Genomic DNA, 15,643 nt, shown 5'->3' with positions numbered 1-15,643 from the left:
TGAGCAGGTCAAAAGAAAGACTTGTAAAACTTATCAAATGCTTGTTGTGCTTGTGGGATCATTAACATTTGTCACTTGGTCAGTCTCATCTCCATAGCAGTCAGAACATTCTCAGTCATTTTGTATCATTGAGCCTGTGATTGAGAGGTCTCATTAAGTTAGATGATTAAGAGAAAATCCAGTAACATATTTGATGCTCTGAAAAATGCATATAAATCTTGAATGTTTTATATTTTATTTTTATTACAGATTCTGAAGAATATTTCTGTGTAAAAAGAATTTTCTCAGGTGGAGATCAAAGCTTTTCACATTACTCTAATCCCCAGGTAATAGTAATCATATAAATAATTACTAAGCTCAGATAATTTAGAAGTTGTTTTTAAACCCATATTAATGTTCTTTATATGTTACAAAGTAATTGCCTTAATTTTTTTTCCTCAAGTCTACAAAATTTTTCGGATCCATTTGATAAGTTTTTTTTTTTTAATTTATTTCTTTATTTATTTTTGGCTGCTTTGGGTCTTTGTTGCTGCACATGGGCTTTCTCTAGTCGCAACGAGTGGGGCTACTCTTCGTTGTGGTGCACAGGCTTCTCATTGTGGTGGCTTCTCTTTGTTGGAGACCATGGGCTCTGGGTGCGCGGGCTTCAATAGTTGTGTCTCGCAGGCTCTAGAGCGCAGTCTCAGTAGTTGTGGCACACGGGCTTAGTTGCTCCGCAGCATGTGGGATCTTCCCGGACCAGGGCTCGAGACTGTGTCCCCTGCATTGGCAGGCGGATTCCTAACCACTGCGCCACCAGGGAAGTCCCCATTTGATAAGTTTTTGTTCCAGGTGTTTGGTAGAGATTAACTTCCAAATACATAGTGGAGGTGTGTCTTGGTTTATATATAATATCTCTTCCCTCTGACTCATCTGCTTATTTTAAAATTTAGAACTGTGGGCCACCAGATGACTTTAGATATCCTGATCCTTCGAAGCAGATCTGGACTGTGAATGAAACTCTAATTCAAAAATGGCTGAGCTACCCCTCTGGAAGATTTCCTGTAGAGATAGCCAAGTAAGGAAAATATTTTATCTACACAAAGTCTCTTAACTCCATGATAGAGGAACCTGTACTTAGGAGTTTTTATTTAAGTAAATATTTCATTAAATATCATTTACAGAATGGTTTATATACAAAAGTTTAATTGTCTGGAATTTCTGTAATAGTGGATATTTTAGGAGATCTCATGTAGATGTTTATAAGTTACAGTTCTTTCATATACATAATGATATATTAAATGATAAAATATTAAATATAGCCACTTTAGGATTGGGTTTGCAAAAATGTTCCTTCTAGCTTCATAGTGGTCACTGTCTTTTAACTTCTATATTCCATGGAAGAGTTGAGTATTTCTTCTTTCTTGAATATTTTTCTTGAAGATGGACTTGTTTAGTACTTAAAGTTTTTGTTGTTGTTGTTGAAGGTGGTGTAGGTATTTGGGATGAGGGGCTATAGCTGATCGGCTATTTTTTAATTCTAAATTATTTTCCCAAACTAAAATTTTTCTTAAAAGCCTGAAGTGTAGTCTTCAGAAAAGTAACATTCCAGATTAGATTTACCACCTTGTGGAATTAAGAAAGCTAAATGTGCATGTTTATATAAAAAATTTTTTTAGGAACATCAGGTTTATTTGATGAATCAGAGGACGGTAGTAATGTTTGAGAGAGTAATAAAGATATAAACAGTAATACCTTTATCAAGATTTACTTAATCTTAAGTAATTTATAAAATTCTGGTTTATTTTGAATGTTGGTTGGAGGAATGCTCTGTAGCATTAAATACTACATTTTATTTTTTATTAAATAATAAAGGTGATGCGGATTTTATCCACATAAATAATAAATAAATAAAAGGTGATTTTATTTTTTATTAAAAAATAAAGGTGATGAATGGATAAAGAAGATGTGGCACATATATATTACTGGAATATTACTCAGCCATAAAAGGAACAAAATTGAGTTATTTGTAGTGAGGTGGATGGACCTAGAGTCTGTCATACAGAGTGAAGTAAGTCAGAAAGAGAAAAACAAATACCGTATGCTAATGTATATACATGGAATCTAAAAAAATAAAAAATAAAGGGTATGGATGAACCTAGTTGCAGGGCAGGAATAAAGAGGTAGACATACAGAATGGACTTGAGGACATGGGGTGGGAGGGGGAAGCTGGGGCGAAGTGAGAGTAGCATTGACATATATATACACTACCGAATGTAAAATAGTTGGCTGGTGTGAAGCAGCAGCATAGCACAGGGAGATGGGCTCAGTGCTTTGTGATGACCTAGAAGGGTGGGATAGGGAGGATGGGAGGGAGGCTTAAGAGGGAGGGGATATGGGGACATGTGTATGCATATGGCTGATTCGCTTTGTTGTGCAACAGAAACTAACACAGTGTTGTGAAGCAATTATACTCCAATAAAGATCTATTTAAAAAAAAAACACCAAAGGTGAACAATTAGATTTCTCATTTTGTGATTTTGGGATTTTTAAATTTCTTTTTAGTGAAATAGATGGAACGTTTTCTTCGTCTGGTTGTCTAAATGGAAGTTTTTTAGCTGTTAGGTGAGTGACAATTCTTTGGTATACCGAATTTTTCAAATTTATTATATTAAATAATGTCATATTAAAAAGAAGGGAAAAAATTTTAAAGTTGCATTTTATTATTTTCTCTCTCTTTTTTAAATAGCAATGATGATCACTATAGAACGGGCACCAGATTTTCAGGGGTTGATATGAATGCTGCTAGGCTTTTATTCCACAAACTTATACAACCTGATCATCCTCAGATATCTCAGCAGGTTTGTTTTTAAAGTATTTTATATTTGTATTATGTAGCCTGTTGAGTTTTTTATTCCATGATTTTTTATATGTTTGTGGCCTAATTAACTTTACAGTTTCATACACTTTATTGAGATGTCTGTATAATTTTATTTAATATACTAATATAAGAATTAAAATAGGGTATTATTTTAAACTGTTTGTAATTTAGCTGTCAAATATCTGTAAATCTTTCCAGATGTTCAGAGCATACTCTTAATTACTTAATATTACCATGTTGGTTAAGTCTGTATAACTGTAGATGTAGAGTTTAAATTGAGATACAAATAAAAATCTTGTATGCAAGATTTTTAAAATTCTCTTAGCACTGCTTAGGCATTAATTTTCATTGTGCTCCAAAGTACATTCATTGATTCACTGTAAGATGGTTTCTTTTTCTTTTTTTTTTTTCCCTTCACCGTTTCACGTTTGCTGTAGTATAAGGTTTTCTTTTCCTTTCTTTTTTTGGAATATGCATTCATTTTAAATGAAGTAGGTTTTACTTTTTGTCAAAATATAGGTGGCAGCTAGCTTGGAAAAGAATCTTATTCCTAAACTGACTAGCTCCTTACCTGATGTTGAAGCACTGAGATTTTATCTTACTCTACCAGAATGTCCCCTGATGAGTGATTCCAACAATTTCACCACAATAGCAATTCCCTTTGGTACAGCTCTTGTGAACCTAGAAAAGGCACCACTGAAAGTACTTGGTAAGAATTTTAATACCTTTTTTTTTCTTTACAACCATTTCTCTTTAAATGAAAATGCTCATAACTTCTTTGCTGTTTGAAATTTTGCTACCCTGCTTATTTTGACATTGTCTTAAGGTGAGATAAACCTGTTTTTCAGTTTGTTGCTTTTTGCTAGTCATCTGATGCTAGTTGTTAGAGTTGGAGGCAAAGCATGTTAAATATTAAAATTTTAATCGAGCACAACAGCAGAAACAGTATCAGGAAAGATAAAAACTGTTTTTCGTACTCGCCTTCCTCATCCCCTCCAGAGTGATCTTATCGTTAAAGAAGTAAAGGAGGAGGAACAATTAAAACTGAACAGACATGGGTATTAAATCCTCCTTGAACTTTATTAACCCTTTGCCTTGTATTTCCCTCACTTGCTAATTTTCTGATGTCTCTGCATGTAGGTGAGATTCCACTGTTTATTTGATCTTATTCCTCTGGGTTTTTGGCTTAAACTTTCCTCATTTTAATTTTTCTAATTGTATACATTTCATCTCTATCTGCTGACCATTATAGTTTTCCTGCTACATTTAGTAGCAGTGCATTCCTTCTTAATAGTATTTGTTAGGTATGTGAATCTGAGATACATAAGAGTAATAAAATCAGTACAAGAAGTTTTAGGCTGAGGGTGAGCAGAGGAAGCAACAAGCAAGGGGTAGAATCCTGGAATCTGAGGGAATTAGCCAGTGGTTAGAAGAGTGAAGCAGGGACTCAAAAGCATATTGCTTCCATGTTGTCAGAAGTTTTTGTATTCCCTTCTGTCTGCTGCATAAGATTGTCATATTTGTAGTTAATAACTACAAATAGTGAACGTGGGGAAGGACAGACATGGTATACTTTACATTGTTCAGTTTCTGTATTTGATTTTCAGGAGTACCTTGCATTTTTAGGATGGTGCTTCACAACATTTCAACTTTATGTTATGTAAGTTGAAAGATAAAAGTTGGAGAGATCTTTAAATATTGGAGCAATACAGTTTTAAAAGTGTTTTGTTTAAAAATTAAAATCCTAATTTCCAAAGCACTTTTTAACAAGTGGTTTTAATACGAGATATTAAGTTTTTAATGTAGCTTAGGAAACCAAGAAGGTAAATTCAATAGACCTTTCTAACTTTATTTTTGTTTTTGAGAGCTTTTAGAACCGTATTCTTTAACTTGAGGGTGGGGTGGTATCTATAAACCCTAGAAATGTTACGTAAAGTACCATATTATGTGTATCTTCCTGAGGTTTTCAAAGGGTTAAGAGCCACTGCTTTCGAAAAAAAGTCAGTATGATTTTGAAAATTGTGACTTTTTAAATTTTATTTTGTGTGTTCACCCTTTAATAACAGAAAACTGGTGGTCAGTACTTGAACCTCCACTATTCCTCAAGATTGTAGAACTTTTTAAGGAGGTTGTGGTACATCTTTTGAAACTCTACAAGATCGGCATTCCCCCTTCTGAAAGAAGAATTTTCAACAGTTTTCTTCATACCGCATTAAAGGTTTTAGAAATATTACATAGGGTATGTCCAATAGTCCGTTTATTTTCCTCTCTCCCCATTGCCACTAACAGACTGATGATGTTTATTTTAACATGAATATATTACAGAATTAGATTGACATAAAAGATATTATAGGAATTTGGAGAAGTTACCTAAATTTTCCTTTAAAAGAAAGAATATATCTATACTTTAGAGCTTTGGTCTTATTTGACTTTGTTAGGCGTTTATGGATAACTTGTCTGTAGTTGGGCAGAACAATAGCATACTAATGAATTAGATTGTCCTTATGTTTTTTTTGAAGAACATGATTTGTTAGTTTAAATAATACGCTTTTTGTTATTTATTGATAGTTATAATATGAACGAGATTTCATCCTAGTTGTGATTTTGAACATTTAAACTTATGTTCCTTTTGCTGTTGGGTACTAATAGCTTCAATCAAAGTACAACCTTTGAAACAGATGACTAACTTGAAATTGGAACCATATATAATTCATTAATTTGCCTATTGTTCTTTCCTGCCCTTCTTCCCAGTGGAAGAAATAGTCCCCTTTACACTTGTAGCAGTTCAAAGTTATATGAAGAAGTAGAGTCTCAGCTGTTTAATTAAAGATGGATTTGAGACATCCCTGACAGCTGGTAGGTATATCTCTGTTGTGCCATTTGGTATTTTTAAGATGCTATTTTGGGAGACATGACCTAAGGGAGAAGGATATGTTTCTAGCCTCTAGAAAAATCCATATGAACCATTAATCTTTAGTTTCCTCCCCTTAACAGCTTCTTTCGTGTTTTCACACCCTTCTTGCCTGGTACTAAGGTAAATGATAAAGGGTAAAGGAGATAAGTCCTTCTGTTCTCTGTAAGAAAGAGCCCTTATGGACCATTAATTTTTTTCATAGGGGGAAATAAGTCATTCTTATGTTTGCCTTTCCCAGTCCAAGGCTTTCTTGCAGCACTTTAGGGTTAACTGGATTCTGCAGTTAACTGCTATTAAGATCTTCTGTTGTCATGGAATGGGTCTCTACTTTTCTTTATGCCTTTTGTCTAGGATTCAAGTGGTTGATTAGATTCTTTCTTTCCTCTGGACTCTCTTTTCCTACTACTTCAGTGAACCATCCTTTGTCAGCAGGACCCTCTTCCCAAATAATTATTCATCCCCCCCCTTTCTTATCTGCATTACCTCTTAAAAAAATACTTTTTTCCCTTAGCTGTGTCTTTTTCCACGAATGAAAGTGAGGGACGGAGAAGTGGAGGAGGAAATTGAACCTTTTGTCTTTCATAATTACAGACAGAACTTGAGCAAGTAATTTATGTGCCTGGCTCAGAAGCCTCAGTCTCTGTTGAGGAGAACCCTATGGGGTTCCATCTCCAGAGACCTTTTGGATGGAGCCATGCTAGAACTAGGATCCTAAATTATTGCTAGCTGAAAGGGAAAGGAAAATAATGTAACAGTGGCCAAGATTAGAAACCTCCATTGTACACTGATTCGTGTGAGCACTTTACGTATATCCCTCATTTAACTTTTTAAACTCTTTACAGTTAATATTTTGTCCCTTAATCTGAATATCAAAGGTCATAAACCAGTAAGTAGCAGAGTTGAAATACAAATCCAAATCGACTTCCACAGTCCCTGCTGTTTCTAATGTACTTCTGTATCAGCAGATATAGTAATATGTTTAGATGGTTCTTTGCTTTTATTTTATGCCCCTAGATCTAGAGGTTTATACTTCCAGATTACAGATAGCATTGTATTGTTAAAAAAGACCATGGGGCTTCCCTGGTGGTGCAGTGGTTGAGAGTCCGCCTGTTGATGCAGGGGACATGGGTTCGTGCCCTGGTCCGGGAGGATCCCATGTGCCGCGGAGCGGCTGGGCCTGTGAGCCATGGCCGCTGAGCCTGCGCGTCCGGAGCCTGTGCTCTGCAGCGGGAGAGGCTACAGCAGTGAGAGGCCCGCGTACCGCACACACACACACAAAAAAGACCATGATTCTAAGTCCATCTGTGCTGCTTCTTATCAGTGTGATTTTGAACAAGGCTTTGTCTTTATCACATATGCAAATGGAGAATCATCTATAAAATAAGGATTGAAATAATGGCCTGATGGTTTCCCAGGATTGATGTATTGTTTAGATTACATAATATATATAATTATTATACATTCAGAGATTTTGTTATCACCACCACCATTTGGATGGGAAATTGCTACTTTTATCTTGATTCATTTGGTCATGCGGAAACTGAGTTCCTGTTTGAAGTTGTTACATACTCAAAAGCAGGGTAATAATGTTCCTGTTTGAAGTTGTTAAATACTCAAAAGCAGGGTAATGTATCAGTTTCATAAGCATCTCTTACTGGGAGTGCTTAGGACAATCATTTATCTTTCTTTTACCTCTTACATTGGAGAAAACTTTACTTGGTCCTAATCTGTCATAGATAACTGTGGATTTCACTATCAGAGATGATTCATTTTCATCTTTAGTGGAACCTAAATTGCTAATCAGAGATCACTATCAGAGATGATTCATTTTCATCTTTAGTGGAACCTAAATTGCTAATCAGAGATTTGTGTTTTTGAAGACACCTTATGTCTGACAACTATATATATTTCTTCTCTCTGCTTCATGGTTAAGGATTAGGAAAAGTTTCTCACACAATTTCCTTCTTGACCTAATCCTGGAGCAGGATTAGGAACTGTAGAACTGGACTCTGTATTTCCTGATCATTTCAGGATATATGAATGACTTGTTTCTCCCTTATGACATGTCCTTTGGGAAGCTTTGAATCAGAAATTATTCACAGTGCTCCAGATGGCATCACAAGAAAGATAATTTTGGTACCTGCTGTCAGGAATGGATGTATTACCACGTAAATGATTTTGCTGGCAAGTAATTGTGTTATTTAGTAGTGTCTGAGTTTTCACACAGTACATTATAGAGATACTAATATGACAAACGAAAAGACTTACTTTGTCTGACTAGCCTAAGTGCTACATATCATGCTAATCTTCTAAGTCAGTGATTTTCACCCCCCCATTTCTTTTTGCAAGGAACCCTTAAATAAACCCAAACAAATAAGACATATGTATACTTAACCATATACTACCTCTGAACTCACGTTTATAAATCAGAATACTAAACTAATTAAAATGTGAAATGTTATGATCAAACATACATAGATTTTATTTTGTACATTTTGGGCAGTAACACTGATTGTATAGGTTGTTTTCAACTTCTACCATGTGATTTCTTTTTTATTCATTTTACAGATATTTACTGAGTGCCTATTATGTGCTTATCATGGTACTAAACAGTAGTGATGCAGTGACAAGGAAAAGATGTGATTTCTACCCTTGTTAAGATTATAAATGTAGGGACTTCCCTGGTGGTCCAGTGGCTAAGACTCCACGCTCCCAGTGCAGGGGCCTGAATTCAATCCCTGGTCAGGGAACTAGATCCCACATGCTGCAACTAAAGATCCTGTGTGCCGCAACGAAGATCCCGAGTGCCGCAGCTAAGACCTGGTGCAGCCAAATAAATAAATATTTTTTAAAATGCTTTAAAAAGAAGATTATAAATGTAGAGCAGTTGTATAATACAAGTAAGTAAGCATTTATGATACAGCATGGTAAGTGCTAGATTAAGGAAAATGAAGGGTGCTATGAAAACACATAGGAGGGCACATAACTCGGAAGAATTAAAGAAGACTTCCTGAAAAAAAAAGTCAATCTTACCTACCATACAAATGTATTTTTATATATATTTTTAAAACTGTTGATTTTATATGTAAATCTATATCCACGTCTTTTGGATCAGTCTTCTGTTCAGTGCCTAATTTCCCTATTTTTAAATCAATATTAACTGATTTAGTTATTAAATCACTGTGTCTGAATTAACTATCAGCCATCATTTCCCACCAAGTCTTAAGCTTGACTGAAATTTGTTTGTTCCTGAACCAAACCTGATTTCTAAATTGTTAGTTTTTATTCTAACATAGCATTTCTTTTCAAAAACATATGTCATATCTGCAGGATGTAAAAACTGCAAACACTGGTTGCTATTGGTGAAAGAAAATTTACCTTTAAAAATAAAAAATATTCCAGATAAAGAAAAGTATATATCAGAGGTCAGTGGCACGTGAATCATTTTCAACAAGAGTCACTAAAACTTTTTAAAATAAATTTATTTGTTTGTTTGTTTAATTTATTTATTTATGGCTGCGTTGGGTCTTTGTTGCTGCACGCAGGCTTTCTCTAGTTGTGGTGAGTGGGGGCTACTCTTCATTGTGGTGTGTGGGCTTCTCATTGCAGTGGCTTCTCTTGTTGCGGAGCATGGGCTCTAGGCACATGGGCTTCAGTAGTTGTGGCATGTGGGCTCAGTAGTTGTGGCGCTCAGGCTCAGTAGTTGTGGCTCACGGGCTTAGTTACTCCACGGCATGTGGGATCTTTCCCGACCAGGGCTGGAACCCCTGTCCCCTGCATTGGCAGGCATATTCTTTTATTTTTTTATTTTTTTTATTTTTTGCTTTATAACAAATTTAATCAGTTATACATATACATATGTTCCCATATCCCCTCCCTTTTGCATCTCCCTCCCACCCTCCCTATCCCACCCCTCCAGGCGGTCACAAAGCACCGAGCTGATCTCCCTGTGCTATGCGGCTGCTTCCCACTAGCTATCTACCTTACGTTTGGTAGTGTATATATGTCCATGCCGCTCTTTCACTTTGTCACAGCTTACCCTTCCCCCTCCCCATATCCTCAAGTCCATTCTCTAGTAGGTCTGTGTCTTTATTCCTGTCTTACCCCTATGTTCTTCATGACATTTTTTTTTCTTAAATTCCATATATATGTGTCAGCATACAGTATTTGTCTTTCTCTTTCTGACTTACTTCACTCTGTATGACAGACTCTAGGTCCATCCACCTCATTACAAATAGCTCAATTTCATTTCTTTTTATGGCTGAGTAATATTCCATTGTATATATGTGCCACATCTTCTTTACCCATTCATCCGATGATGGACACTTAGGTTGTTTCCATCTCTGGGCTATTGTAAATAGGGCTGCTATGAACATTTTGGTACATGTCTCTTTTTGAATTAAGGTTTTCTCAGGGTATATGCCCAGTAGGGGGATTGCTGGGTCATATGGTAGTTCTATTTGTAGTTTTTTAGGGAACCTCCATACCGTTCTCCATAGTGGCTGTACCAATTCACATTCCCACCAGCAGTGCAAGAGTGTTCCCTTTTTTCCACACCCTCTCCAGCATTTATTGTTTCTAGATTTTTTGATGATGGCCATTCTGACTGGTGTGAGATGATATCTCATTGTAGTTTTGATTTGCATTTCTCTAATGAGTAAAGATGTTGAGCATCCTTTCATGTGTTTGTTGGCAGTCTGTGTATCTTCTGTGGAGAAATGTCTATTTAGGTCTTCTGCCCATTTTTGGATTGGGTTGTTTGTTATTTTGCTATTGAGCTGCATGAGCTGCTTATAAATTTTGGAGATTAATCCTTTGTCAGTTGCTTCATTTGCAAATATTTTCTCCCATTCTGAGGGTTGTCTTTTGGTCTTGTTTATGGTTTCCTTTGCTGTGCAAAAGCTTTTAAGTTTCATTAGGTCCCATGTGTTTATTTTTGTCTTTATTTCCATTTCTCTAGGAGGTGGGTCCAAAAGGATCTTGCTGTGATTTATGTCAGAGTGTTCTGCCTATGTTTTCCTCTAAGAGTTTGATAGTGTCTGGCCTTACATTTAGGTCTTTAATCCATTTTGAGCTTATTTTTGTGTATGGTGTTAGGGAGTGATCTAATCTCATACTTTTACATGTCCCTATCCAGTTTTCCCAGCACCACTTATTGAAGAGACTGTCCTTTCTCCACTGTACATTCCTGCCTCCTTTATCAAAGATAAGGTGACCATATGTCCGTGGGTTTATCTCTGGGCTTTCTGTCCTGTTCCATTGATCTATCTTTCTGTTTTTGTGCCAGTACCATACTGTCTTGATTACTGTAGCTTTGTAGTATAGTCTGAAGTCAGGGAGCCTGATTCCTCCAGCTCCATTTTTCGTTCTCAAGATTGCTTTGGCTATTCGGGGTCTTTTGTGTTTCCATACAAATTGTGAAATTTTTTGCTCTAGTTCTGTGAAAAATGCCAGTGGTAGTTTGATAGGGATTGCACTGAGTCTGTAGATTGCTTTGGGTAGTAGAGTCATTTTCACAATGTTGATTCTTCCAATCCAAGAACATGGTACATCTCTCCATCTATTTGTATCATCTTTAATTTCTTTCATCAGTGTCTTATAATTTTCTGCATACAGGTCTTTTGTCTCCTTAGGTAGGTTTATTCCTAGATATTTTATTCTTTTTGTTGCAGTGGTAAATGGGAGTGTTTCCTTGATTTCACTTTCAGATTTTTCATCATTAGTATATAGGAATGCCAGAGATTTCTGTGCATTAATTTTGTATCCTGCTACTTTACCAAATTCATTGATTAGCTCTAGTAGTTTTCTGGTAGCATCTTTAGGATTCTCTATGTATAGTATCATGTCATCTGCAAACAGTGACAGCTTTACTTCTTCTTTTCCAATTTGGATTCCTTTTATTTCCTTTTCTTCTCTGATTGCTGTGGCTAAAACTTCCAAAACTATGTTGAATAAGAGTGGTGAGAGTGGGCAGCCTTGTCTTGTTCCTGATCTTAGTGGAAATGGTTTCAGTTTTTCACCATTGAGGACGATGCTGGCTGTGGGTTTGTCATATATGGCCTTTATTATGTTGAGGAAAGTTCCCTCTATGCCTACTTTCTGCAGGGTTTTTATCATAAATGGGTGTTGAATTTTGTCGAAAGCTTTCTCTGCATCTATTGAGATGATCATATGGTTTTTCTCCTTCAATTTGTTAATATGGTGTATCACGTTGATTGATTTGCGTATATTGAAGAATCCTTGCATTCCTGGAATAAACCCCACTTGATCATGGTGTATGATCCTTTTAATGTGCTGTTGGATTCTGTTTGCTAGTATTTTGTTGAGGATTTTTGCATCTATGTTCATCAGTGATATTGGCCTGTAGTTTTCTTTCTTTGTGACATCCTTGTCTGGTTTTGGTATCAAGGTGATGGTGGCCTCGTAGAATGAATTTGGGAGTGTTCCTCCCTCTGCTATATTTTGGAAGAGTTTGAGAAGGATAGGTGTTAGCTCTTCTCTAAATGCTTGATAGAATTCGCCTGTGAAGCCATCTGGTCCTGGGCTTTTGTTTGTTGGAAGATTTTTTATCACAGTTTCAATTTCAGTGCTTGTGATTGGTTTGTTCATATTTTCTATTTCTTCCTGATTCAGTCTTGGCAGGTTGTGCATTTCTAAGAATTTGTCCATTTCTTCCAGGTTGTCCATTTTATTGGCATAGAGTTGCTTATAGTAATCTCTCATGATCTTTTGTATTTCTGCAGTGTCAGTTGTTACTTCTCCTTTTTCATTTCTAATTCTATTGATTTGAGTCTTCTCCCTTTTTTTCTTGATGAGTCTGGGTAATGGTTTATCAATTTTGTTTATCTTCTCAAAGAACCAGCTTTTAAGTTTGGTTGATCTTTGCTATCGTTTCCTTCATTTCTTTTTCATTTATTTCTGATCTGATTTTTATGGTTTCTTTCCTTCTGCTAACTTTGGGATGTTTTTGTTCTTCTTTCTCTAATTGCTTTAGGTGCAAGGTTAGGTTGTTTATTCGAGATGTTTCCTGTTTCTTAAGGTGGGATTGTATTGCTATAAACTTCCCTCTTAGAACTGCTTTTGCTGCATCCCATAGGTTTTGGGTTGTCGTGTCTCCATTGTCATTTGTTTCTAGGTATCTTTTAATTTCCTCTTTGATTTCTTCAGTGATCACTTCGTTATTAAGTAGTGTATTGTTTAGCCTCCATGTGTTTGTATTTTTTACAGATCTTTTCCTGTAATTGATGTCTAGTCTCATAGCATTGTGGTCGGAAAAGATACTTGATACAATTTCAATTTTCTTAAATTTACCAAGGCTTGATTTGTGACCCAAGATATGATCTATCCTGGAGAATGTTCCATGAGCACTTGAGAAAAATGTGTATTCTGTTGTTTTTGGGTGGAATGTCCTATAAATATCAATTAAGTCCATCTTGTTTAATGTATCATTTAAAGCTTGTGTTTCCTTATTTATTTTCATTTTGGATGATCTGTCCATTGGTGAAAGTGGGGTGTTAAAGTCCCCTACTATGATTGTGTTACTGTCGATTTGTCCTTTTATGGCTGTTAATATTTGTCTTATGTATTGGGGTGCTCCTACGTTTGGTGCATAAATATTTACAATTGTTATATTTTCTTCTTGGATCGATCCCTTGATCATTATGTAGTGTCCTTCTTTGTCTCTTCTAGTAGTCTTTATTTTAAAGTCCATTTTGTCTGATATGAGAATTGCTACTCCAGCTTTCTTTTGGTTTCCATTTGCATGGAATATCTTTTTCCATCCCCTTACTTTCAGTCTGTATGTGTCTGTAGGTCTGAAGTGGGTCTCTTGTAGACAGCATATATATGGGTCTTGTTTTTGTATCCATTCAGCCAATCTGTGTCTTTTGGTGGGAGCATTTAGTCCATTTACATTTAAGGTAATTATCGATATGTATGTTCCTATTCCCATTTTCTTAATTGTTTTGGGTTCGTTATTGTAGGTCTTTTCCTTCTGTTGTGTTTCTTGCCTAGAGAAGTTCCTTTAGCATTTGTTGTAAAGCTGGTTTGGTGGTGCTGAACTCTCTCAGCTTTTGCTTGTCTGTAAACGTTTTAATTTCTCCATCAAATCTGAATGAGATCCTTGCTGGGTAGAGTAATCTTGGTTGCAGGTTTTTCTCCTTCATCACTTTAATTATGTCCTGCCACTCCCTTCTGGCTTGTAGAGTTTCTGCTGAGAGATCAGCTGTTATCCTGATGGGGATTCCCTTGTGTGTTATTTGTTGTTTTTGCCTTGCTGCTTTTAATATGATTTCTTTGTGTTTAATTTTTGACAGTTTGATTAATATGTGTCTGGGCGTATTTCTCCTTGGATTTATTCTGTATGGGACTCTCTGTGCCTCCTGGACTTGATTAACTATTTCCTTTCCCATATTAGGGAAGTTTTCAACTATAATCTCTTCAAATATTTTCTCAGTCCCTTTCTTTTTCTCTTCTTCTTCTGGAACCCCTATAATTCGAATGTTGGTGCGTTTAATGTTGTCCCAGAGGTCTCTGAGACTGTCCTCTGTTCTTTTCATTCTTTTTTCTTTATTTTGCTCTGCAGCAGTTATTTCCACTATTTTATCTTCCACCTCATTTATCCGTTCTTCTGCCTCAGTTATTCTGCTATTAATCCCATCTAGAGTATTTTTTATTTCATTTATTGTGTTTTTAATCGATGCTTGATTCATCTTTAGTTCTTCTCGGTCCTTGTTAACTGTTTCTTGCATTTTGTCTATTCTATTTCCAAGATTTTGGATCTTGGAAATAGAATCTTGGATCATCTTTACCATCATTATTCTGAATTCTTTTTCAGGTAGACTGCCTATTACCTCTTCATTTGTTAGGTCTGGTGGGTTTTTATCTTGCTGCTTCTCCTGCTGTGTGTTTTTCTGTCTTCTTATTTTGCTTATCTTACTGTGTTTGGGGTCTCCTTTTTGCAGGCTGCAGGTTCGTAGTTCCCGTTGTTTTTGGTATCTGTCCCCAGTGGCTAAGGTTGGTTTAGTGGGTTTTGTAGGCTTCCTGGTGGAGGGGACTAGTGCCTGTGTTCTGGTGCATGAGGCTGGATCTTGTCTTTCTGGTGGGCAGGTCCACGTCTGGTGGTGTGTTTTGGGGTGTCTGCGGACTTTTTATGATTTTAGGCCACCTCTCTGCTAATGGGTGGCGTTGTGTTCCTGTCTTGCTAGTTGTTTGGCATAGGGTGTCCAGCACTGTAGCTTGCTGGTCGTTGAGTGAAGCTGGGTGCTGGTGTTGAGATGGAGATCTCTGGAAGATTTTCGCCGTTTGATATTATGTGGAGCTCTGGGAGGTCTCTTGTGGACCAGTGTCCTGAAGTTGGCTCTCCCACCTCAGAGGCACAGCACTGACTCCTGGCTCCTCAATTTGGGATGATTTGTTGTCTATTCATGTATTCCACAGATGCAGGGTACATCAAGTTGATTGTGCAGCTTTAATCCGCTGCTTCTGAGGCTGCTGGGAGAGGTTTCCCTTTCTCTTCTTTGTTCTCACAGCTCCTGTGTCTCAGCTTTGGATTTGGCCCCGCCTCTGCGTGTAGGTCGCCGGAGGGTGTCTGTTCTTCGCTCAGACAGGACAGGGTTAAAGGAGCAGCCTCGTCGGGGACTCTGGCTCACTCAGGCCGGGCGGGAGGGAGGGGCACGGAGTGCGGGGCGAGCCTGCAGCGGCAGAGGTCGGCGTGACGTTGCACCAGCCCGAGGCGCGCCGTGCGTTCTCCCAGGGAAGCCGCCCCTGGATCCCGGGACCCCGGCAGTGGCGGGCTGCACAGGCTCCCGGAAGGGCGGTGTGGACAGTGACCTGCGCTCGCACACAGGCTTCTTGGCGGCGGCAGCAGC

The 15,643-nt window shown here is 37.2% G+C and overlaps 1 protein-coding gene across 4 annotated transcripts in view; it reads left to right on the top strand.

Annotated features, from left to right (window-relative positions):
- HERC4 (HECT and RLD domain containing E3 ubiquitin protein ligase 4) overlaps nt 1–15,643 on the top strand; it is a gene marked incomplete at both ends in the record, with an annotated part of 139,673 nt that overhangs the window by 78,378 nt on the left and 45,652 nt on the right. For 3 of the 4 annotated variants that reach the window (XM_079707456.1, XM_079707457.1, XM_079707455.1), the window contains 6 exons: nt 250–326; nt 933–1,057; nt 2,545–2,604; nt 2,729–2,840; nt 3,380–3,569; nt 4,927–5,099. In XM_079707456.1, coding sequence (XP_079563582.1) covers nt 250–326; nt 933–1,057; nt 2,545–2,604; nt 2,729–2,840; nt 3,380–3,569; nt 4,927–5,099 — 737 coding nt within the window. The remainder of the gene's footprint in view (nt 1–249; nt 327–932; nt 1,058–2,544; nt 2,605–2,728; nt 2,841–3,379; nt 3,570–4,926; nt 5,100–15,643) is intronic. The other variant, XM_079707458.1, reaches the window with a different exon arrangement.

The sequence above is a fragment of the Hyperoodon ampullatus genome (genome assembly GCF_949752795.1).
Source record: "Hyperoodon ampullatus genome assembly, chromosome: 1".
In the NCBI taxonomy this organism is placed as follows: Eukaryota; Metazoa; Chordata; class Mammalia; order Artiodactyla; family Ziphiidae; genus Hyperoodon; species Hyperoodon ampullatus.
This window is presented reverse-complemented; position numbering and strand designations above follow the sequence as displayed.